This window comes from Juglans regia, chromosome 8 (genome assembly GCF_001411555.2).
Source record: "Juglans regia cultivar Chandler chromosome 8, Walnut 2.0, whole genome shotgun sequence".
NCBI lineage: Eukaryota > Viridiplantae > Streptophyta > Magnoliopsida > Fagales > Juglandaceae > Juglans > Juglans regia.
In genome coordinates, this window is record NC_049908.1 from 12,441,340 (window position 1) to 12,464,935 (window position 23,596).

The 23,596-nt window shown below is 32.7% G+C and overlaps 2 protein-coding genes across 2 annotated transcripts; one reads left to right on the forward strand and one right to left on the reverse strand.

Annotated features, from left to right (window-relative positions):
- The first annotated feature begins 6,824 nt into the window (after positions 1 to 6,824).
- LOC108994464 (uncharacterized mitochondrial protein AtMg00820-like) lies at positions 6,825 to 7,223 on the forward strand. Its single transcript, XM_018969689.2, has one exon. The coding sequence runs from the start codon at positions 6,825 to 6,827 to the stop codon at positions 7,221 to 7,223; it is 399 nt and encodes a 132-aa protein (XP_018825234.1).
- Positions 7,224 to 12,584: 5,361 nt separating this feature from the next.
- On the reverse strand, positions 12,585 to 15,279 carry LOC108994496 (gibberellin receptor GID1B-like). Its single transcript, XM_018969731.2, has 2 exons — positions 14,877 to 15,279; positions 12,585 to 14,117 (listed from the first exon to the last, which is right to left on the reverse strand). Exons 1-2 carry the CDS (start codon positions 14,913 to 14,915, stop codon positions 13,122 to 13,124), a joined length of 1,035 nt encoding a protein of 344 aa, XP_018825276.1. The 5' UTR covers positions 14,916 to 15,279; the 3' UTR covers positions 12,585 to 13,121.
- Between the last annotated feature and the right edge of the window lie 8,317 nt (positions 15,280 to 23,596).

Consider the following 23,596-nt stretch of genomic DNA (forward strand, 5'->3'; position numbering starts at 1 on the left):
GCTTAGGCCGAGTCCAAGTTAATTAAGCTTGTTACATTGTCGTCTCTTTCAAAGAACCTTGTCCTCAAGGTTGAGAGCACCTCAACAACATTGTATACATATCCATCCATTTCATAGCTACCAGCTCCAACCCAAAAAAGCATGGTTAAAATTCATTAAGATTATCTCTCTTGGTGAGTCAACCTTAACCTACCCAAGGATTAAGATGTTGACCCTCGTTGCATAAGAAAACTCAAATGCAGCAGTGAGGTACATCACCAGCAGTAGCTTCCCCATAGAAATCATTCCCTGCAAAAGGCCATTATTTGGTTCCATCCTTGGTTGAAAGTAACTCAGTGCATGCGACGTCGTGTCTGGGTTCATCTCATTATTAAGAATAATCACAGCCTTTGTAACTAACTTTTCAAGACATGCTTATGCAATTTCAACATAAATTCTTCCCACTTGCTTTATTGTATCAAGAGTTATCTTGACAACCTCATCATCAGCCTTGCCAGCCACAATTATAGCATCAATGTCACCAGTATGCCCACCATGTCACCATTTGGTAGATTGACATGAATGTGGTCAAATTTACGACTAAGTATAGCATCTCTCAGTTTTTTGGAAATTTCCACTTCCTTCATCTTTGGCTATACATTGAATTTATTCTGAAATCACTTGGAATTTCCATGTATTCCTCTAGTGCTAGCTTAAAATATCTAGAGCAATTTTTATTCCAGCAGAAAGTTACATGGCCAACTTCGATGGCCTCACTGCAAGAAAATATACATATTCCATTTTTCACTAGATATTCATCAGATATTCCTTCAATTTCTGGAGATGAAACAAAGTAATGACTTGGAAGCTTCAACTCGCCATCATACTGAAGTATTCCAGCATAACAAATTTTAGGAAATTGAGCCCGATTGAATATGTAAAAATTATCATATTCGAGTGCCTTAGCAATTTTGTCTATGTCATCTACTTGGAAATTGAATGTAACCATTGTATTCTCATCCACTATAAGGCCGACATGCTTTCCAATCTCATCAATTATAACAATAGGAGGCAAGTAATGGCCATTGGCTTTAAGTTCCTCATTTAGTTTCTTGACAGCTCCAACCTTATATCCAAGATCAACACACATGGCCAAGAGTGTATTATAAAGAACTACATTTAACCCCATCCCTTTCTGCTTCATCTCTTTGTTGGTTTACCATGTTAGAGAAACTACAACAGACAATGAGCATAACATCAAACCAGCAGTAGACTTCCAGCAAGTCATTGGGTCAAACTTAGAGTGAAGGGTACCAAACATAGGTGCCCCAGCTATCTCACAGAAAATGTTAATTCGACTTAGGACAACATTAGCTTCAACGAGTGCAATTGGCCAATTTATTCCAGTCGCCACAATGTACATAGGAGTTATATGCATTGCCAATCCATCACCATCTATCATAGCAGAATAAGTAACATCATTGGAGTCACACCCAAAAGAAGGCATCATCGGAATCACCTTTGCACAATCAACGTTCAATAAATTTTTTAGACCCCTCCCACTTCTCACATCAAACCCACTCTCCACTCCATACTTCAAATTCTTCTCCAGTACATCCTTCTCCACCACACAACCCAAATAATTACTATCTCTCTGAGTGACATGATGTATTACATTATTTGCTACATAAAATTTCTAGGACTCTTTCAATAGCTCAATGGTGTCCTGGCCATTACAATTCATTCCCAAAGTTTCTTTCTCTTCCTCTATCAAAGGGCTTGAAAACAACTTTAAGTGGAAAAAAATAAGCAACTGAGAAGCAAGGTTTGTATCTTCTGAAACTTGCAACCCCATACGAATTCTCCATTCCCCTCCACCAAAGCTTACAAACAAAGTATAAAAGACCTCATATACCTCAAAATTACCTTCCATAGTATGCTGTGCACTCGAATTTTGACAGAAATTGAAAATGGTGACATGGGAAATGTGCTTAGGAAATGGAGACAAAAACAACTGCATCATCATAGGTCATGTAATTCCCAGCCAAACGGGCACATCTCGTGGTTCAAAAAAGGATCGAGTTAAGGTTGTGGGAGCAGCTTTGGACCCCATTGTTTTTTCTGCATGTAATCAAAACTGATTTGGAGAACCATAGACCAAAGTTGTTGCAACAGATTTTGAGATTGCAATTGAAGACATGGGTCGTCTTTACAGAAGTCGAAGTTGTTGCTGCTACTCCTCTCCCCATAGGCAAGGCCTTGTAACTCCCTAAATGGCCCAGCAGCACGATTGACGACGTCGACGAAGGTGACTGAGAGGTCGACAGGATTGCCTTGTCCACCATGGATGAATGGAACTAGCGCAAATGTGGAACCACACCTAGGATTGAGGTTTTTGAGAGATCTATGGGTTGAAATATAGTATGACCGGTTTTGTGTGGTAAAGGTAAGGAGTTGAGAAACTGAAAATTGATTCCATCGGGGTCAAAATTTCGTTGGATGGCTAGGCCTTCCCCTTTTTTAGTCAGTGTATAGTTAGTGCTAGGGAAGACCGACATAAAGGAAGGAAACATAAAGTAAAATCTGAGAGCAAAGAAAGGAAACGAAAATTGGGGAGGGAGATCTGAGTGTTGAAAAAATAATTTTCAATTTGTAAAGGGATTTCTGGAAACAAAAGAAAGAGTAATCGCTTCTAAATAACACTTGTCTCGTTCTTCCTCTTCCTGCAACTCATGAAGTAGTTGTTCAAGATGATTAAATTTTTCTTCAAAATCCTTCATGCCATCAATTACATGTTGATGGAGAATTTTGAGATTTTTGTGAATTCATTCCATTGACTCACTAATTTTGCTAAAGGATACAAAAATTTCCTCCATGATTGCACAGAGATCGGTGTCTCTCTGATACCAATTTGTAACACACCACAAAGAGTTAGAAAGAATAATCTCACTTCAAGGGTAAGGACCTCCGGGTAGAAGAAGAAAATAGAAAGGAAAATTGAGTTTTATGATACTATTTGGATGATTCTTTAGAGCCAAGTTGCTCAGTACATATAAACCATGTGCTGGGCTTGGGCTAAAAAGTAACTACATGATAACAAAACTGCAATATGCAAACTAGTTAACGCTACGGGTCTAAGCCCACTACCTGTTACAACCCAAAGGCCCCATATAATAATCTAAAGCTAGAACATGGGTAAAAAAGAAGTAAGAGTAAAAGGTAAATGTGGCTCATGGGCTTGGGCTGAGTCCAAGTTAATTAGGCTTGTTACAGAAATGGAGAGTGTCTTAAATGAGATGGATAGCTTTAACTTTGATAACATGAAGATGACATGTTGGATAATTTCTAAAATAAGTGTGGTCAAAGAAAGTTTTCAGATTAATGTGTAAGCATGGGTATGTAATTATTCATTTGTAGATGCATTTTTGTTATAATTTACATTTGAGCAGCAGCATATTGGGTGCCAGAAAAATGCAAAAAGCTTGTGAGATATGCAACACACCTATGTGATTGGATTTGAGTTCAAAATAATTGAAATATACACAACTTGTCTCGTATTTCTGCTATATATAATGATGATCAGTTCAAGAGCTCGCTTTTGGTTGTATATTTGCCAAAGTATTTTGTCACAAGCATCTCTCAACCCTTTAGTTTAAATGTGGACAACGTATGCTTAAAATGATGGAAGGCACCCCTTTTTATATAGGGTATCCGTCATCTGAACAAAAAATTAGAAGATTACAGGAGGTATGATCCTCCAAAGCTTTTCAGTTCCATTATGGAATAGGCACCGTGTACCATTTACTTTCCATTAAACTCTAATGTCATGGAATCCAATTCCTTCAGCATTTACAATTTAGTAGCAAAACAATATTTAGGACCCTAACTATTTGGGATCGACCTTATGGCAGTAGCATGATCGCTTAAACAGTCAAGCTACATAAATGATAATGATCTTGACTCTTGAAAGCACAGCTGATGCAAGAGGCAGCTTGATAAATGATAATATTTTGATTTGAAACAGTAGTTGATAATTGGTAGTTATCAAAGCCAGCCTGCCCTATCGATCATGTAGTTTAAACTCAAAGCAATTGAGAAATCCTCATCTATGTGTGTGGGTGCATGTATCCTGAATCACCTAATTCAAGGGCTAATACTCTAACCAAGATTCAATAACATTTGCATTTTTGTAATAGGTGGAAAGGTGGTGCAACTTTTATGTTATTCTCACTATCATGAATTATTTTATATTTATGTGATTGTCACATGTCTATATCACTTTATTTGTACAAACTATAAATATTGTACTTCACTTCACTTTTGTACTACACACAAACAAACGGAATTGATCTTTAATAAAACAGAGGTTTTATTCCGCACCCTTCGACTGCTTCTCTCTACTAAGATTTCATCCCTTTCTCTGCTATGGTTTGATCTTTACATGGTATTAGACATTCATTTTTTTCAATGGCGTCGTCTCACAAATTTGTTTCAGAGAATGTTACCTCTTCCTTCTTTCTTCACCCTAGTGATGGTCTCGGTGTCCTTTTGGTCACTCAGCCTCTTATCAGCGATAACTATCATGCCTGCTCTCGTTCGATGGCGATGGCTCTTTTGGTGAAGAATAAACTCGGTTTCATCGATGGATCTATCTCTATGCCTTCGGACTCAATAGATCCTCTTCTTTCTCCATGGCTCCGATGTAATAATATGGTGATATCTTAGATCTTAAATTCTGTTTCTTCTTAAATTTCTTCTAATATTTTGTACATTACTACTGCTTATGAGATCTGGTCAAATCTTAAGGAATGTTTTTCTCAAAAAAATGGCCCTCATATTTTTCAGTTGCAAAAATCGATTTCTGCTCTTTCTCAAGGTCAACTTTCTATGAGTAATTATTTTACTCGCCTTAAGGGCCTTTGGGATGAACTAACTAATTATAAGCATGTTCCTACTTGTTCTTGTGGAGCTGTACATACATTGAACTCCTATGTTCAACAAGAGTGTGTTTAACAGTTTTTTATGAGCTTGAATGAGTCTTTTGCACCTGCTCATGCATAGATCTTGCTTATGGAGCCTTTACCTCCTCTTAATAAAGTGTTTTCTCTTGTTTTACAATAGGAACAACAAAGAGAAATTTCCTCTGTTTCTTTGTCTTATGTTGATTCGCATGTATTTGTTTCTCAAACTGATGGAACTAGATTTGTTAAATCATTTTCCAAGAAGGATAGACCAGTGTGTAAATATTGTGGAATCACTGAATCACTGGTTACGTGATTGAAAAATATTACAAATTGCATGGTTTTCCCCCAGGCCACAAACCTAAGCAGAAGTAATAGTCTGTGGCCAATCATTCTATCTTTAATGATAGCAATATTCTCCTGCTGTAAATGTAGTTGTTTCGAATTCCTCCTTTTCTGGACCTGATTCGTTGGATGCTGATTGTAGTGCATAGACAGCAGGGAGGTCTTTATATACTGCAACAATCAAGCTATTCTGTTTCTAAACCTTATTTTTTTCCCAGTACATATACTGCTTACTTAGCTGATAATCTACCTTTACATACTTGTTCAGTTTCATCGAAATGCTCTAAATATGAGCTTTGACATAATAGACTTGGTCATCCTTCTAATTCTAGGATGATGCTTGTGAATAAATTTGTTCCACGATTATTTGTTTCATGCAATCCTTGTATGGCAGCTTGTCCATTAGCTAAGCGAAGAAAACTATATTTTTCTAATAATTTCCATCTATCTGCTGCTCCTTTTGATCTTGTACATTGTGATGTTTGAGTCCCATATTTTATTCCTACTGTTGAAGGTTACAAATATTTTTTAACCATTGTTGATGATTCAACTCGTGCTACATGGCTTTATCTTCTCAAGCATAAATTTGAGGTTTCACATATATTTTAGATTTTTTATAAGATAGTTAAAACACAATTTCATCTTAAAATAAAAAACACTTCACACTGATCATGGCACAAAATTTTTTTTCTCTCATCTTCTTCATTCTAAAGGTATCATACATCAACACAGTTGTGTTGAGACTCCACAACAGAATTTTGTTGTGTAGAGAAAACATCAACATGTACTTAATATAACCAGAGCAATGATGATTCAGTCTCATTTACCTATTAATTTTTGGGGTGATGTTGTTCTAACAACTACCTATCTTATTAATAGATTACCTACTCTTTTAAATCAAAAATCTTCTCTCGAGCTTTTGTTTAAAACTTCTCCATCTTATGATCATTTAAGGACTTTTAGTTGCCTCTATTTTGCATCAACTTTGCAAAGATCTTACACCAAGTTTGATCCTAAGGCTTGTACTTATATTTTTCTTGGATATCCTTTTGGGATAAAAGGATACAAACTTTTTTATATTAAAACCAATCAATTTTTTATATCCAGAAATGTTGTTTTTCATGAACATGTGTTTCCTTTTAATTCTGAAACTTTCCACGTTTTTCTTCAACTCCCTTTACTATTTTTCCTTGTGGATCTTCAACTTTAGATTCATTCATTGTACCTTCAACAACATCCTCAAATGATTCTCCTACTACTTCCTCCTCTTCCATCCTGTTCAGTCACATTCATCTCCAATTCAATCTACTCATTCACCAATACCTTTTGAACTTTCTAGAAGATCTTCTAGAATTAGAAGTCTTTGGTTATTTGCATAATTTTCACTGTAATTCTTCTTCTTCTGCACACTACACATCAGATCCTTCAACAAGTTCTTATTTATCAGGTTCTTCTTTGTCTTTGTCTTCACATCCTAAATATGATATTTTCAACTTTCTTTCTTATTCTCATCTTTCTCCTTCTCATAAGTCTTTTATCATGTCCATTTCTGTCGATACTAAACCTGAGTTCTATCACCAAGCTATCAAGCCCTCTCATTGGAGAGATGTCATGTCAGCTGAGATTGCAGCATTAGAAAATAATTATACATGGACTATTACTTCTTTACCTCCTGATAAGAATCTCATAGGCTGCAAATGGGTCTATAAAATTAAGTATCATGCTGATGGCTCTATTGAACGTTACAAGGCAAAATTGGTTGCCAAGGATTATACCCAAATAGAAGGTTTGGATTACTCTAAAACCTTCTCTCCTGTTGCTAAAATAGCTATCATTCGAACTCTTTTGGCTATTGCTGCTGTGAAAGGTTTGCATCTCACACAGCTTGATGTCAATAATGCTTTCGTACATGGAGATTTATCTGTAAAGTCTACATAGTTTTACCTCCTGGTTTTCATATTAGATTTTTCTTCTTGAGTCTCTAATCTACTGAAAGTAACAGTTACTAAGACACAGGCACCTTTGAAGAGTCAATCAGTAGAGCTTTGCTACTCATTATCCCCACACACTCCACTTTTTTTATTTATTTATTTATTTTTATTTTTTTCTATCCATTATCCATACATCACAAATTTAGATAGAGAAAAAAAATAAAAATTAAAGTAAGTGTGATGCATTGTGTGTATGTGGATGATGAATAAAATTTTTCTATAGTTAGGTTTAATCACATCTTACCTTCCCCACTTTTAAATTCAAATATTTTGGTTGACCAATCAAATGATATGATCACATAGTACTGTCTTTCTTTCCTCCAAATCCTTAAAAGAATAAGGTAGTATTAGCGAATTGATGATCATGATTTGATGTCAAACTCAATATGTAAGGGGGGATCAATAATTTAAAATCTTGAAAATCATTGAGATAAACTGTCATTGAACCTATCTATATATGGCTATAGGAATATAAAAATCCTGCAACTTCCTTTGCCTGCCATGCATCCTGCCTACATTGGGAGCTGGCCTGCTGCTGGGGCCTAAAAATCGGATCTATCCAGAGTAGTTAGGTTTTTTCATATTTTACTCACAAGTTTTGGAAAAGCCAATAAAACCAGATTCATGCATGGATAATGGTCTGCATGCCCAACTGTACGTACGTAGATAAACCAGAGTTAAAAATTACTGTGGTTCCCTAATAAGGGAAAGCAAGCATTTCTTGGTAAAACCAATGCATGCATGCATGCATGCTTGCTTCCCATGTGACATGCAGGAAAACATGTTGGCGGCAGATTTTTAAGAACTTATGAGATATATGGTACAAGTTTGATGCAGAAAACATGTGGGAGACATGTAAAGTTCTTCTGTCTAGGCCGTATTCTTGTTCCGTATTATATGAATTTATAAGAATTATTTTCACTATTTTTATGAATTTTACATATAAGTTGAGAGCTCGTGGCCGTCCGCAACTCTAATATGCCCAAGAAAATGATTTTCTCATCTTCTTCTTCTTCTTCTTCTTCTCCTCCTCTCTCTCTCTCTCTCTCTCTCTCTCTCGCATTAAAATCAGACTCGAACATATTCAAGTGCGTGTAGAACAAATCCTTCACCATGTTTCAAGTTATAACTCACAAAGAGCAACAATTTCCAACCAATAAAACAAAAGGCTCTGAAAATGGGGACAAAATTAAGTACTCTGTGGACTATGACCGGTGGTTTTCTCATAAATCCCCCACATAGTTTCTTAATTTGCACCCATAATGGGGACAAGACTACGTGGCTTTTGCATATAATTTTTTTTTTTTTATTATTAGAGAAATATTATAATCAATTTTTTTAAAAAAAATAAATTTACAAACAAACGAAGATAATTTTACATGATATATTAGATTTATTTTATAAAAAAATAACTTTACAATCTAATGCACTACATCAAGTTACGTTAGTTTATGAATTTACTTTTTATGAGATTCATTTGTGGTCAAGATCGATATTTCTCTTATTAGTTCATTCCATGTTCATCACTACAAAGTGTTTTCCTCCGCCTAACAATTTGTTTCTCTTAGCATAATATGTGGCTGTCATTTAAGTGATTGTAGAATAAGTCATTTGAAATGTGTCGTACGACGAAATGTCATTAAAATTGATAAAATTTAAGATGAAGAGTAGTATTATTCATTTATTTTTAATTAACTTCGGTCTCGAATAGCGGAAAGGGATTGTGAATATATAATACGATAGATTAAGCACTAATTAATGACTTGTTAGGAGGATGATAATGGAGTAAACACGCAAACCGAAAGGCCGATTAGATTATATATATATAGTGATGAAAAGTAAGATACTAATGAAATAGAAGATGTAATCCATTAATCCCTGTTTAAATAAAAAGGCATTTGGTGACAATGACCTTGTCGTGTCGAATTGGTGTACACTAACAAAAATATAAAAGCTTAATTTAAAAGGGACAAGGTCACAATAAGGACATGAGAAAACATGACAATCTCAACAAGAAATATATATATATATATATATATATATAATAATAATATGAGAAATGTTAGTATGCCTCTTCATTTTGCTCCATCATTTTGACTGTTTATATATTTATTTTTTTTAATGGTTAAAAAAGTGACTATTAGTGTATTGGTATTTTTTTTATTTTTTAAAAATGTTTAAAAAATATTTAAAAAAAAGTAAAAAAAAAATTGTAAATTACACTAGATGGCACACAAAATGGGCATGTTCAGGCAGTAGAGTAGCACCACTTTATATAAATATAAATATATATATATTTATATATAGACACACATTTAAAATAAGGGCAAAACCAAAAGTGAATACTTTAGTGATGGACAGATGCAAACTAAACATATATATCATGTCCTTGTCCATGCTTAGCTGTTCGACCACTTAAGCACTTTGAAGCATTCCCAATATGCTTAAATACTTTTAAACATATTTGTTTATTTGTATATTTATTTATAAATAAAAATAATAATAATAATTTATTTTTTATGGAGAATGAGTCATCATATATGGTCTCCGATCGTCTATCCAAAATTCCCCAACCACAACTTGTTGGATGGATTTCTCCCCAATCAAAACTAAGCCAATTCCCGAGTTACTTGCTATTATCCCAAATTCGAAAGGCATCTACATAAAATGGGCATTTTGGAGATCGCAAGAATTAATCATATTGATAATACGAGAAGATAGAGACAGGCCCAGTTTGAATAGTGAGTTAAGATGAGATGAATTGAGATGGTTTCTAAATGGTAGTGAGGTATTTGAATTGAGATGATACGAGTTAGAAATTGTTTAAGTTAAAATACTTTATGAGATTTTGAAAAATGAAAAAGAAAAAATAAAATTAAAATATTATAAAATTAAAATATTGTTAGAATATAATTTTTATTTTGAGATTCAAAAAAAGTTGATTTTTTTTTTTTTAGAAGTTTGAAAAATTATAATAATTAGATAATGATTAGATTAAAAAATTAAAAATTTGAAATTGAAAAAGTATTTATATTTATGATGTTTGAATATTGAGATGAGGCGTGATGAGATTGAAGCATCGCTCTATCCAAACCAAGCCTTAAGATTCGTGTCTAATAATTTTCTCAACAAAATTTTGATAGTTATTTGGCGGATGGATGTTGTCATTTGTTTCTTGAACACATTAGATGGTCTGTCTGTCATAGGAGTTGTTGTGCATGTTTTAATGCGTCATGTATTATATTCTCATATCATTTTAAATTAGTAGTAATAATACATACAATCGTGAAGTATACAAGCGTCATGCAATCGTTTTAAAAAAGTTATATTCATTCACTTTTTTTTAAAATGATTATGCAGCGCTTGTATACTCACAACTGCAACTATCATTTCTCTTAAATTAATAAGACGTGTTTAATAGACTTTTTTGTTTTTTGTGTGTTTTTTCCATCAACATTTGGTACTGGCTTTAGGAAGCGGGTACACAATCTTCATTAATTTTAAAAGAAAATACAAATACCGATATTTGTAATTTTCTTTTAGAAAATAATTCTGTTCAATTTAAGAAGAACCTTTTGTGGATGAAGAATGTAAGAGCATTGGTAATGGACTAGCCAAATACCAATGCAAGTCTAAACTTTAGCTAGATATGAGAAAAAGCTTTCACATTGGACTAGCCAAAAGTCCAAAACTTAAGACTTGAGCTACAATAAATCTTAAGTCCTCTTCAAACATGACTAGCTATTATTCGCAATGGAAAGTAATATTTTATTATTTTTTCACTTCCCTCTCTCTTTGAATGGTAAAGCATGCATGGCATACACATTATTTATTCTACTAATTGCGAATATTGATAGAATAGATACATTATTTTTACAAAGCATGAAGATTTAGGAAATATATGAATTGTATTTGTAAAAAAAAAAATATTAAAAAATATATATATAATATTATGTTATTATTTTAACTTTAAAATAGCTAGTCCAATGTAGATTCATTTAGTCAAAAATTAATACTATAGCTAAAAATTAACATTCTAGCTAAATTTTAGACTTGGCAATGGCCTAGCTCTAAGGGAATCATAACCCTTGCATTGGACATCCAAGAAAGAAATGAGATTTGCTATTTGTATTACCTACAACATGGATTTGAATTTTTAGGACTCATTAGGTTATACAGATAAGATATAGATAAGATGAGATAAAAAAAAAATATGTGAATAGTAGTAAAATAGTTTGAGTTAAAATGTTTTATGAAGTTTTGAGAAATAAGAAAAAAAATCGAATAAAAATATTATAAAGTTAAAATATTGTTAGAATATAATTTTTTAATATAATTTTTATTTTGAGATTTGAAAAAACTGAATTATTTTTTTATTTTTTGTTTGGAAGTTTGGAAAAATTGTAATGTTTAGGTTATGATTAGATAAAAAAATTTAAAAATTTGAAATTAGAAAGTGTTTGTGTTTGAATGGTGTTTGGATGATGAGATGAGATGGGTTGAGACCATTTGTAGAACCAAACATAACCTTAGGGGATGCTTGGAGAATGAGATGAGAAGAAATCTGTGAATAATAATAAAATGGTTTACAAATAGTAATGAAATTGTTTGTGTTATGATGTTTTATAAAATCTTGGAAAATGGGAGAAAAAAAATTGAAAAAAAATATTATAAAGTTAAAATATTGTTAGAATAAAATTTTTTAATATTACTTTTGTTTTGAAATTTGAAAAAATTTAATTATTTTTTGTATTTTGTTTGGATAAATTGTAATGATTATGTAATAATTAGATAAAAAAGTTAAAAATTTAAAATTGAGATGTGATGAGATGAGATAGACCAACCTCGTTTGTTTTCGCATATAAGATGATATGAGATGAGATGAAATGAATTGAGATTAAAGTTAAAAGTTGAATAAAATATTATTAGAATATATATTTTTTAATATTATTTTTATTTTGAAAAATGAAAAAGTTGAATTGTTTATTTTATTTTATATGGAAATTTAAAAAAGTTGTAATGATTAGATGAATTGAGAGAAGTTACGAAAACAAACAAAGTAAAATGTGAGAGATTGTTGTTCGTGTAAAAATTTACACTATATTAAAGGCTTAATAAATAATGTAAAATCCACTTTATATATCTCAATATGTCCGAGCTCTAAAATCTTGACAAGCAACCTTCTGAGCAACATGACAAGAAAAAAGTTGCAGTTTCATTTTGGTGACAACTAGCCAAGCTTAGATGCAAATAATTGAAAAACAGTACATGGATTAGTTCTAGCCAGGGAAGAGATGTACTTTAAAGATAAAGGGCAAACAAAATCTGTATATAACTAAGAACACGAGTATGACATACAAGTTCATTACATGATGGATATATTCCAGTACATTTTCCTGAAATTAGTGCTGATAAATGACATCTGTTTACTAAAACAGATCGATCAACCACCAAATATTACCCAAATACTTCTTTCTTCCCGCTATTCGTGGCTGAAAGCTCACCAGGGTAAGCTATAATATACCTGGTGGTGTTTCAGACAAATCCCACAAATCAAATGAATGAGTTCTGACTATCCCCGAGCTGCTGAAAGTGGCCTTCCCTGATTTAATGACTTTATGCATGTAAAAGACACAGTAATCTCAAGACAAGAAGAACCAATCCCAACAGTTGCAGAACTGCCTAATAATCACCATGATTGGCAACAGATTAAGAAGTAACACTACACAATCATATAACAACTACACACCACAGCAAAAGGGAAAAAAAAAAAAAAAAAAAGAACCTAAGTGAGATGTGAAGCTTCTGTTAAGTATGGCTGCTGTAGGTAAGGTTAAGTGATCTATTAACAATCAGTATTCACGAAGCTGCTCATCTCCTCCTTGAGACAGTTGAAATGGTCATTATTTGGAAAGAAGTAGAACCCGATGGTGGCCTGCTCTAAATAAAGGAGTTTCACAGCTTGGCCAGATTTATTGAGCCCTTCAACATAAGCCAATTGCCAATCTTGGACAAGATCCAATCCGGCAACCACCACAAGACTTTTAGGAAACTTGATTCCCACAAGGCTTTTGCCCCTGGGGCCAAATGGGTTACATGCCGGATGGTCTCTATCTTCACCTTCAGGAAGATAAGCTCTCCAATACCAATCGCGGTCTTGAATCCTCGTGAAGTACTTACCATCCAATCTCTTTTCTGATTCAGTTCTCTTTTGCCCACCAAACAGTGGATGAAGAAGGATGTTTCCTAATACTTCAACTTCTTCCTCAGCTGCCTTCACTGCTACATGGTGAACAATATTACCACCAGAACTATCTCCAGCCAAATATACATGAACCTTGGGATCCTTCCCACTCTGAAGCCATGTTCTCGATTTAACCCAAGTAAGAGCAGCCCAGCCATCATCATACGCGCAAGGGTATCTGTGTTCAGGTGATCGGCGGTAATTTACAGAAACCACAACAGCCTTGCATATTTTCACAAGGCGTCGACAAAAGGTGTCATAAATAGCACTGCTGACTGAAGAATGGGCGAAGCTTCCACCATGGAAAAAAATTATGACCGGGACAATCTCGGTCGTGCTCAAGGGCTTTTCAAGCTCTATAATGCCCCATTTAGCCTCATTTTCTGGGGCAGGTCTGTAAATCCGGTTAAGAAGGCCGGTGGCTCTATCAACATGATCAAAGGAGAAAACTCCATCAACTGGAATCGAATTGGCAACGACTTTCCGGTCAAGAAACTCTGCCAACTCACGGTTGAATGTTCCATCAGCACGGCGAAGGAGATTGTAAGCTAGCTTGAAATTTGAGATTAGAACCCATGTATTAAGTGGCACAATCCTCTACAAAAAAATCATAATAAATAATAATAATAAGAAGATGAAGAAGAAGAGGAGGAGGAAGAAAATGATTGAAAGGATGAGAACTAGTACTAGCAAATTATAGGATGCAAAATCTCTAACGACCCAAGTGATCCTATGCATACGACAAACTCCAGCATGCCCATAACAGAAAATTACGAAAATTGTAAGGCAAGGATAGGAACCCACACGAATTTGTTGAGAGGTGAAGGAAAAATAAATGTAGTAAAAGAAGAAAGAAAAACAGGTATTTCCAGATAAATGTCAAAACCCACGAAACTGAGTAAAGATTTCCAGCTCTACACCTTATTAAAGGCGAATTTCTCAAACTTTGGATTACCGGAACAAGAAACCAAAACCCCACTTCGAAGGAACGAAAGGAAGAAAGGAATTCGACCAGTCATTATATATACTATCATATCGACTCATTATGTCGACCATGTATAAGCCATTACAGATACGGGCAACAATCTAAAAGAAAGAGCACAAGTGTCACTTTGGACAACTCAAATCATTCAAATAAAAGACCAAAATAAACCTTTGGCCTCCAAATGAGACTCCAATTTCCTGAAGCCAAAAATTCCGAATCCAGCACCAACATGGAAAAATATATAATCCAAATAAAACCATCGTCCAAATGATCATCATATAAACTTTCAAACTCCAAAATAATAACAGATTACGTGAAAAAAATGAGTAGACAAGACCGGAAAGTAGAGGAAAAGATACCAGACAGAATACCTTGGATTCATTTAGGTTGACTTCATTACTACCAGCCATGACTTACTCTCCCCCCGTCCGCACCACCGAAGATTCAAATCCAGACCCGCACTTAGAACTCCACGAGCCCTTTATTGCTCATAATAGAACAAAGCTCTCAGAAGACCCAAATGCCCAAAGAAGGCTTTATCTCTCAATCTAACCGTCTTGATGGCTTTGGACCTTCTTATCTATTATTGTTTTTGAGAGATTCCTGGGTTTGCGTACCGAAATAAGAAGGGACGCTTGTTTCTGAAATAGTAGGACAAGAACAGAAAGCGCAGGTACGCAGAGCGATCAAAGATATTAGAGAAGAGAGAGAGAGAGAGAGTCTGAGAAAGAGAGAGGGAGTTGTGAGAGGAGGGGGATGAGAGTCAAACGCAAAGGAACGACGGAGGTGGGAAGGAGACGAGGGAGACGACAAAGCGGGTGGCGGAATCAACTGTTTATGTGGGTCCCATTATTTCTCATTCAATAAATATATTATATTATTAATATAAATTAAATATCATTAACCTCTTGTTTTCCACTTTGGTTTTCTTTTTTAGAGTTGTTTGGGAGTGCTGTGACCTGGAAATGGACAAGTTTGGCATGGCTTTCCCCCTCCTGTTCGGCAGGCCACCTCCCTTTCTATGCTTTTCTTTTCTTTTTTTTTTATTTTATTCCAATTACCTTTCTTCAAAATAAAAAATAATAAAAAAACCGGAAAATTTTAATTTTTTTTTAACATTATTATAATTTGTATTGAAAAAGAAAGAATGACTTTATTTGAATGAATTTATATTTTAAAACATCTATGTATAATAATTTAATTTAAAAAATAATAATATTTATAGTCATAATAAGGATAAGTCTCGTGCATATATTTTAAAAAAATTAAGTAGATTTGAGATATACATGAAAATAACTTTTTAAAAAATAATATTGTTATTTAATTTAAAATTTAAATATTATAAATTAAATTAAATTATAAAAATATTTAAATGAATAATTATTTTCATCCGTTACTATTTACTTCACATTCTTTATATTTTATAAAAAAAATATAGAAAAAGTTATTAAATTTAAAGTGTGATGATGAATAATAACTGATGCATAATAAAAGTCTATTCAAACATCATAAAAATAAGAAAAATTATATTAATCATTTTCATATATTATATAGTATTTTTTTTTTTATAAAATATATAATATTTGAATAATGAGTAGAAGAATTTAATTAATTAAAAAATAATAAAATTAAAAAAAAATGTAATACGTTGTGTAATGAGTAGCAAAATTTTAAAAATAAATAGAAATAGTCAAAAACCGCCACGTCGGGCCGTATCCCACCCAATAGAAAGTCTGAAGTTGGAAAAAGAAAAACAAAAATAAATGAAATGATAAGAAGCAGACAAGAGTTTCCTGCGTGCGGCCGACGCCATGGCACGTGGCGACAAAGGGTTCCGTCTCGTCTCGTCTCGGCTCGGCTCCATCCTTTTCATTTATTTTTGCCCTTTTTGTACAATATCCAAACCACCCTCCCCGTCCCCACTAAACCTCGATATTGCCATCCCGAAGGCGACGCGTGTTTTGTCCTCTAGCGAAAAGCGCGTGGCATGATGCATGTTTTCTTTCTTTCTTTCTTTTTTGTCAGAGCCCGGGGAGGGAGTAGAAAGTCCCTTTCACCCTTTCGATTTTTTTCAAAAGCCAAAAAGAAAAAGAATAAAAAAAGATAAGACATTATTAAAAAATAAAAAAAACCGGGGAGGTTTTGGGTTTTTCGTCGTATTCGATGTGGCTACAGTACACGCGTCGGTATTATATAACTCACGTTTTCTATTGGGTCCCACTTCCTTAAGCGCTTTTTAATTCTTTGAAGAAACATGTTTTGATACGATGATCAAAATCAATTTTAGTGGGACCCTCTCAAGAGGAAGCGCTGCGCGCCCCCACTGTGATTTTGCCATTTTTCTTCTTGCCGGACCCACCAATGGATTTCCACCGTTGGTTTCTAAGATTGATTGGATAGGGAAATGTACGAAGTTATGATGTTGCGCCCATGGGGTTTTTCACAAAAAAAAAAAAAAACACAAACAAACGAGATGGGAGAAAGTGCGGTGCTGGGGTACTTTGTTTGAACACTTTGCTGATCTGTACTTGAAAAGCTGATCTCAACCGTTCATTTTTCATAATTTATGATTGTAATTATATATTATTTATACAATTTATGATTGTAAATATTATTTTTTAATAAAAAAAATGAAGAATTTTAATTGATCTACTGCTGTCTTATTATAATGAGATGTCATTGCTCGTCAATCTTTTTGTAAAATTAAAAAAAAAAAAACAAAAAAACAAAAAAAGATGATTCAAGAAGGATGAAAACTAAAGTATTTATAAAATGAGACGAAAATATGGTAGAAATATAATATATAGTATTATGAAAAAATAACGATAACTATAAATCACCTGGACTCATTTTTTTTACTAAGTTAAGGAAGGAATTGTTATCAACCAGGGTGGTGGGTCAATGGTCTTTGAATTAATCTAAAATAGCTTGGCATGTATGAGATTCTGAATTTGAATACCAATATGGATTATCTTAGACTATTGATATTAGTCGCCTAAGAATTCATTGAAATCCTTATTGGGACTGATATCTAAGTTATGACTCAAATCCGGCTTAAAAGAAGAGCTTGCGACTTCCTACCATCCATGCTTCTCATATTTGATCCTTAGTATGATAAAAAGATATAATTTTACCACAATAAAAATGAATATTTATGTAATTTTTGCGATGAAAATGACTATTTATAAAGAAAATAGACTCATTTTAATTGAAAAAAAAATCATTTCATTGGAAATTACTTGTCGCAAATAAATAATTTTCTTGTAGTATTTATTATAATTTATCTAGAGGATTGATAATTATGATTTGAGATCATAACTTATAAAAAAAAATTAAAATTAATTATTTTCACGTAGTTGATGGAAATGATCTTCTTATCTTTCCAAGAAGCTATTGCTTATAATCTACCTGAAAACTCTTTACATAGGTCCCTTAGATATTAGCTATGGTTAGTTTATTTGTACTTGAAAGCTCCTATTCACACTTGAATTTTATTTGACGGGAAAAAGCCCTACAAGAGCATGTAATATTCTCATGATTCATGTACATGAAAGTCGCAACTCCTAAACCAACTTGTCATCCCTCTCAATCGATAGCATTCTCCATTCCTTCCACTTTCCTCTGACTTTTTTTATCAATTTGGATAATGATACATCTATAATTTTTTTTTTATAACTATTTTACAAATTATTTTAAATAAACCAATCCAACTATGAAATTTTATTTAAAAAAAATAATTTAATTTTACATTAATACCCTTCATCTTAAATAGAGTTGTAAAAGAAATAATTTAATTTATCATTTTCCTATCCTTTTTTTTTCATTTATATTAAATATTAAATATATATTTATATAAACACTCATATATGTTATCAAGCACATGTCAGCATTCCTATAGGACTCTAAAAACCTTAAAGGAAGTGTCCGAAAAAGCCACGTACCATAAAGTGTCATAATCCTTCCAATTAAAGCTCCATCTAATAACAAAAGAAAGAAAAGGGAATATAATATATATATATATATATAAAAAAAAAAAATTCTTAATTATTATTCACTATCTCACACTTCACATATTATAAAAAATACTAAATATTTTATGAAAAAAAAACTGTCAAGTGCAGAGTGTAGAGATAAATAGTGGCTAATTATATATATATACATTTTGGCCTAAAAAATGTCCCTAATAAATTTTAAAATATTATGAATGATATCTTCAATTTATTCATTCTGTTTACCATTGTCTATATCGATGATGTTGTTATTTTTTCTAAATCTATTGATGAATACTGAAAATATTTGAATTCATTTCTTGACATCATTAGATTAAATGGTATATATATATATATATATATATATATATATATAAAATAAAGGCAAAGGAACCTAGAGTTGAAAGAGACAACTCCCTCTCCCACCACCTAGAAAGCTTCCATCTTTCACAATTTTTTTGAGTGAACTTTTGGGTCATCACTTACTCCAATAATAAAAAGAAAATTGCATCATCAGCTAAGTGGAATATCTCTCATTTCACTCGAAAGAAATAGTATTAACATAATATAGATTTTTTTTTTATTATTAAAAATTATCATTAATGAGATAATAAATAAAGGGCTATAGTCTTTATAAATCAGTATATAAATACACTATTTATCATGGGATGCATTAAAATTACTTACTATAAAATGAGCAAAAATTAAAAAAAAAAAAAATCTGACGTGGAAGACTCCACGTCAACACTTGATATTGCTTGCATATTTGGAGGTATGCGTTGTCGTATATGAAAGGGAGAGGGTGGCCAAGCATGAGCATCAGAGCATGTGCCGCACGCGTCCAACCATACCAAACAAAATGCCGTGTAACTTTTACAACACCCTTTTCTTTTCTTTTCTTTTTTTCTTTATGTTTTGTGTGTTCTTCTCTCTCTCTGTCTGTCTCGTGCGTGCGTGTCTCTGTCCATGTCTGGATTCAATAGGCTAATTTGTTTTGTTTGTTTGTTAAAAATTTGCCACAAACAAGCGACGTGCGGCCCACTGCCGGATTTTGGCTTTTTGTGCGTAAGGTCAACAACAACTTGCAACAGCTTTCGGCCTCTTTCTTGTGCCGATTGGGTCAATCCCCTCCCAACCTGAAAACAAGTGACTCATTTTGTGTGTTATGTTATCTATGCCTTTCGCTATTCACAGAATTTCAGTCAGAAAAAAGCACTTGTACAATGGGAAAGTTCTCGGTAAGTACTAGAGTAAAACTTGGTACGTTCTTCTAATATGTCACGTAATTAAATCTCCTTTGAATTTAAAGATAAAATTTTAAAAAAATATTATTTTTTAATATTAATATTATTTTAAAATTTTTTAAAAAATTAAATTATTTATTATATTTTATGTGAGAATTTGAGAAAGTTATAATTATAAGATACTTTCTGAATCCAAACAAGATATCGTAATGCTTGCATGATGCATACGAGATTTTTGAATTCAAAGAGCCATAATTATTATATTTACAATAATTTATTTTATCTTAGAGGTATTCAAAGGGGTTATAATAATTTCCCATAAGTTTTTGTTTCCATGTTTTTGAAAGGTAAAGAGACATCTAGACTTGTCGTTAACAAAACTAAGTGTCTTGTTAGCGATCATCATCAACTAAACAAACATGGTTTAGGTTGAGAGAGTCTTACTTTAAGATTCTTATAAAACTATCATATTATGCGCCAATTAAAGAGTCCGGCTCCTCCCTCCCTTGTCCTCTCCTTTTACCCTTTCCCTTCCAAGGGTTACAAACTATTTTTTTATAAAACTTCTATGCTCTACAAGGATCTCGTGGTATGTTATTTCATTAGATTATGCGACCTCAATCTTCCTAATCTTACTATAATTACCCCTTCTCCTTCAATTCGTAAGTCCCACGCATCGATGCTGACACGTGTCGATCTCACTCAAAGCCCAATCAATCTGATTTTTCCTATTCTCTATCTTTCTATTTTCTTGTTTTTTCTATTGACCATAGTTGACATATTCTTTTCCTTGTGTGAGAAAAGTGGAGTATTATGACAAACCCCCCCACAATAACTTATGGAAGGTCACCTCCTCTTATAATTTTGGTACCCCATTACAACAAACAAACCAAAGTGGTACATTACAATTAGGATGACTAAATCAACCCCCCTTGTGGCACTTTTATCTTGGCACTAGATCAATCGAAAAAATTCGAGATCAAAATATATGTTTTCACTTCCCATTTTTATTAGTAGCCATTATAACTAAATCTTTTATTGGCGTATCTATCCCTAGTCTTTCACCATTATTAATATGAGTAATGTTATATATAGTTGTGGAGTGCGCAAGCGTCATACAGTCGTTTTAAAAAAAAATGTGGTCCACTATTAAAGAATTAAAATTTCTTTTTATGTGAGTCCCGTATTTATTCACTTTTTTAAAAATAATTGCATGGCACTTACACACTCACAACTGTAACTATAATTTATCTATTAATATATGTCAATTGCTTTTAAAAAAAAAAACAAACAATAAGAACAAGGGGAACTATACATTTCTTGTTGGCCAACAAGTAATTTGAGATTGAAAAAAAAAATTCAAGGAAACAAAAAATATTACCCAAGTTGTCTACGATAGATTCAATGGATCTCTAGTGAACCCAAAAAGGAAAAACTATAATGATCATTATTTAAAAAAAACCAGCCTTTGATTTAATCTACACCATCATATTTTATTAATAAAAATGCTCAATATATCCTTCTTTTATATCAAGGTTGCACAAAACATTGTCAAGAGGGCTCCCTTTGCCTCCACTAGGATACCTTTTTCCATTAGGTATTAGGACAAAGAAACAATGTACAATGAATATGGTCGTCTTGGATGATTAGGGCACTCTTGATTTAATTAATACAAAAGCACCACCAAACTTGATACATTGCATGTGATCATAGGTATTGGGTGATTAATGTGATTTCTCCTTTTTGGGTAAGTATTAATTAGATTCCCTCTTTGGGACTTCATGGAAGAACTAACCTGTATCACATGCGTGTCTATAGTCATCTCCACATATTTTTCTTTGTTTTTTGTTTTTTTTTTATTTTCATCACCAACCATTATATAAAGTTAGAATGGATTTTGCTTTTGTATGTTAGGTAAGGAGTAAAGACCAAATTTTGAAATGGACATCAATTGGTTTGAGTATTCGGTCCAAAGACTCTTTTAAAATAATTACAAGTTTTACCTGCCAAAAAAAATATATGTACGATCAATTCGCCTATCATTAATGCCATTTGAGGTCAAGTTGATTCCACTTTCTTTTTTTTTTTTTTTTTTAAAGAAAATATTGTCATCATTCATTATTTAAGAGAAATTTATATCTATGATCGGATATATATTAAGATATTTTCATATCAACTATTTAAAACTCTACCAGTGGATTGGTCTGGACTTCACTATTATTGATACTCTCTACAGACAAACGTCTAAAAGACAACACTCTTCCTAAATAGAGACTCAACCTCACTCTTCATAGAAATGAAGGACTCAACTTTTAAGGATAAACTTGACTTTGACAGCGCGTGAAAGTAATAAGCTAGTCCCTTTTCAGTCACAAAAATCAGATCTGAAAGATCTAGTGGTGGTGATTATGGTGAACCGGCGCGTGTGGCATATGAACACCATGCGTGGTGATTTCAGCAAAACTGCTACTATCCTCTAAACGATTTGCGGCCTGAGAATTTTTTTGTGTTGCACGTGTCTCTTGAGATTTGTCCAAATATTGTAGATCAGACTTTTTCGACCTTGAAGGAACAAAAATAAACTAAGAAATGAGGGAATGAGATGAATGAGGAGGAGAAAACATAAAAGAGAGGGAATGAGTCCTCCGGTGAAACTCAGATCTGGAGGCTTTTTTTTTTTTTTTTTAAGTGAGAGAGAGGGTTTCTGAAAGAAAAGATGACTATGTGATTTTGAGATTATTTTTTTCAAGTTGATTCCGCTTTCAAATGTTTTTTCTTGCATCTAATCAATTACATTTAAATAGGCATGCGCGCATTGCCCGCATAGACTATCTGCCTATCATTGTATTGTAAAGGAGTAAATAATCTAGATCCTCGTTATAATAATAATAATAATAATAACAACAACAACAACAAGAGATATGATGTAAATATACTGAGATTTTTTAAAAATAAACTCACAAACTAACATGAGTTAATATAATACATTAGATTGTAAAGTTACTTTTACTTTTATTATCAAATTAATTTAGGCTGCGTTTGGGTGTCAAGGTGATCTCAGATGATCTGAGTTTATATGTGAATAGTAATATTTTGTAGATCTTATTGAGATGTATTTGAATGTATGAAATAGGTTGAAATATGTTTAACTTTTTATGTAAAGTTGAAAAAGTTCAATGATTAGTTTAGGATAGGTTGAGATAGGTTTGAAACCCAAAATACCTTTAATGTATCATATAAAATCACGTCAATTTATAAATTTACTTTTGTGTAATCGCTTTGTAACTAGATCACTTCTCAACAACAACAACAATAAATAAACATATTTTTTCTTCAAAAAAAAAAAAAGATCTCTTTTAAGATTTAACTGTTAAGATCAAAGGGTGTAATTTATTTTAGCATATATTTTAACAGTAAGTCTTAACTAGGAAGTAAATTAAAAATTACATTTCAAAGTTGGGAATTAAGTGACAACTTGAATAATTAGGGAATAATAATTTTAGTAGTAGGTAAAGTGTGATTTTCGTTTATGATATGCAATTAATAGTCCAAAAATCAAATTCCTTTGTGAAAAATCCAAAATGACCAATATTGGTTCAATGAATCAACCCAAGTAAAAATGGGGCTACTTTATCCCATAAATAGACCAGTCTCCTTACCTTGGTTGATATTTGAACAATTTGAGGCAGTCTCTCCCTTTGCTTTATGAAAATGCAAATTGTTCTTTCTTTGACTTTAGCTTTATCATCACTTTGTGGGCTCATTTCTCTCTAATGTCTCAAAAAAGTGGGAAATTGTGGAATCAGTGCCTTTGATTCGTGGGATTTGGTAGGTATTTAAGGAAGGAAGAAGAAACTA

What these genes read in the sequence shown, in the direction of transcription:
- LOC108994464 (XM_018969689.2), top strand. Translation starts at nt 6,825, where the DNA reads ATGTCCATTTCTGTCGATACTAAACCTGAGTTCTATCACCAAGCTATC.
- LOC108994496 (XM_018969731.2), bottom strand. Translation starts at nt 14,915, where the DNA reads ATGGCTGGTAGTAATGAAGTCAACCTAAATGAATCCAAG. An exon ending in TCAACCTAAATGAATCCAAG is followed by an intron (nt 14,118 to 14,876) that starts GTATTCTGTCTG and finishes ATTTTTTTGTAG; the next exon opens with AGGATTGTGCCACTTAATAC.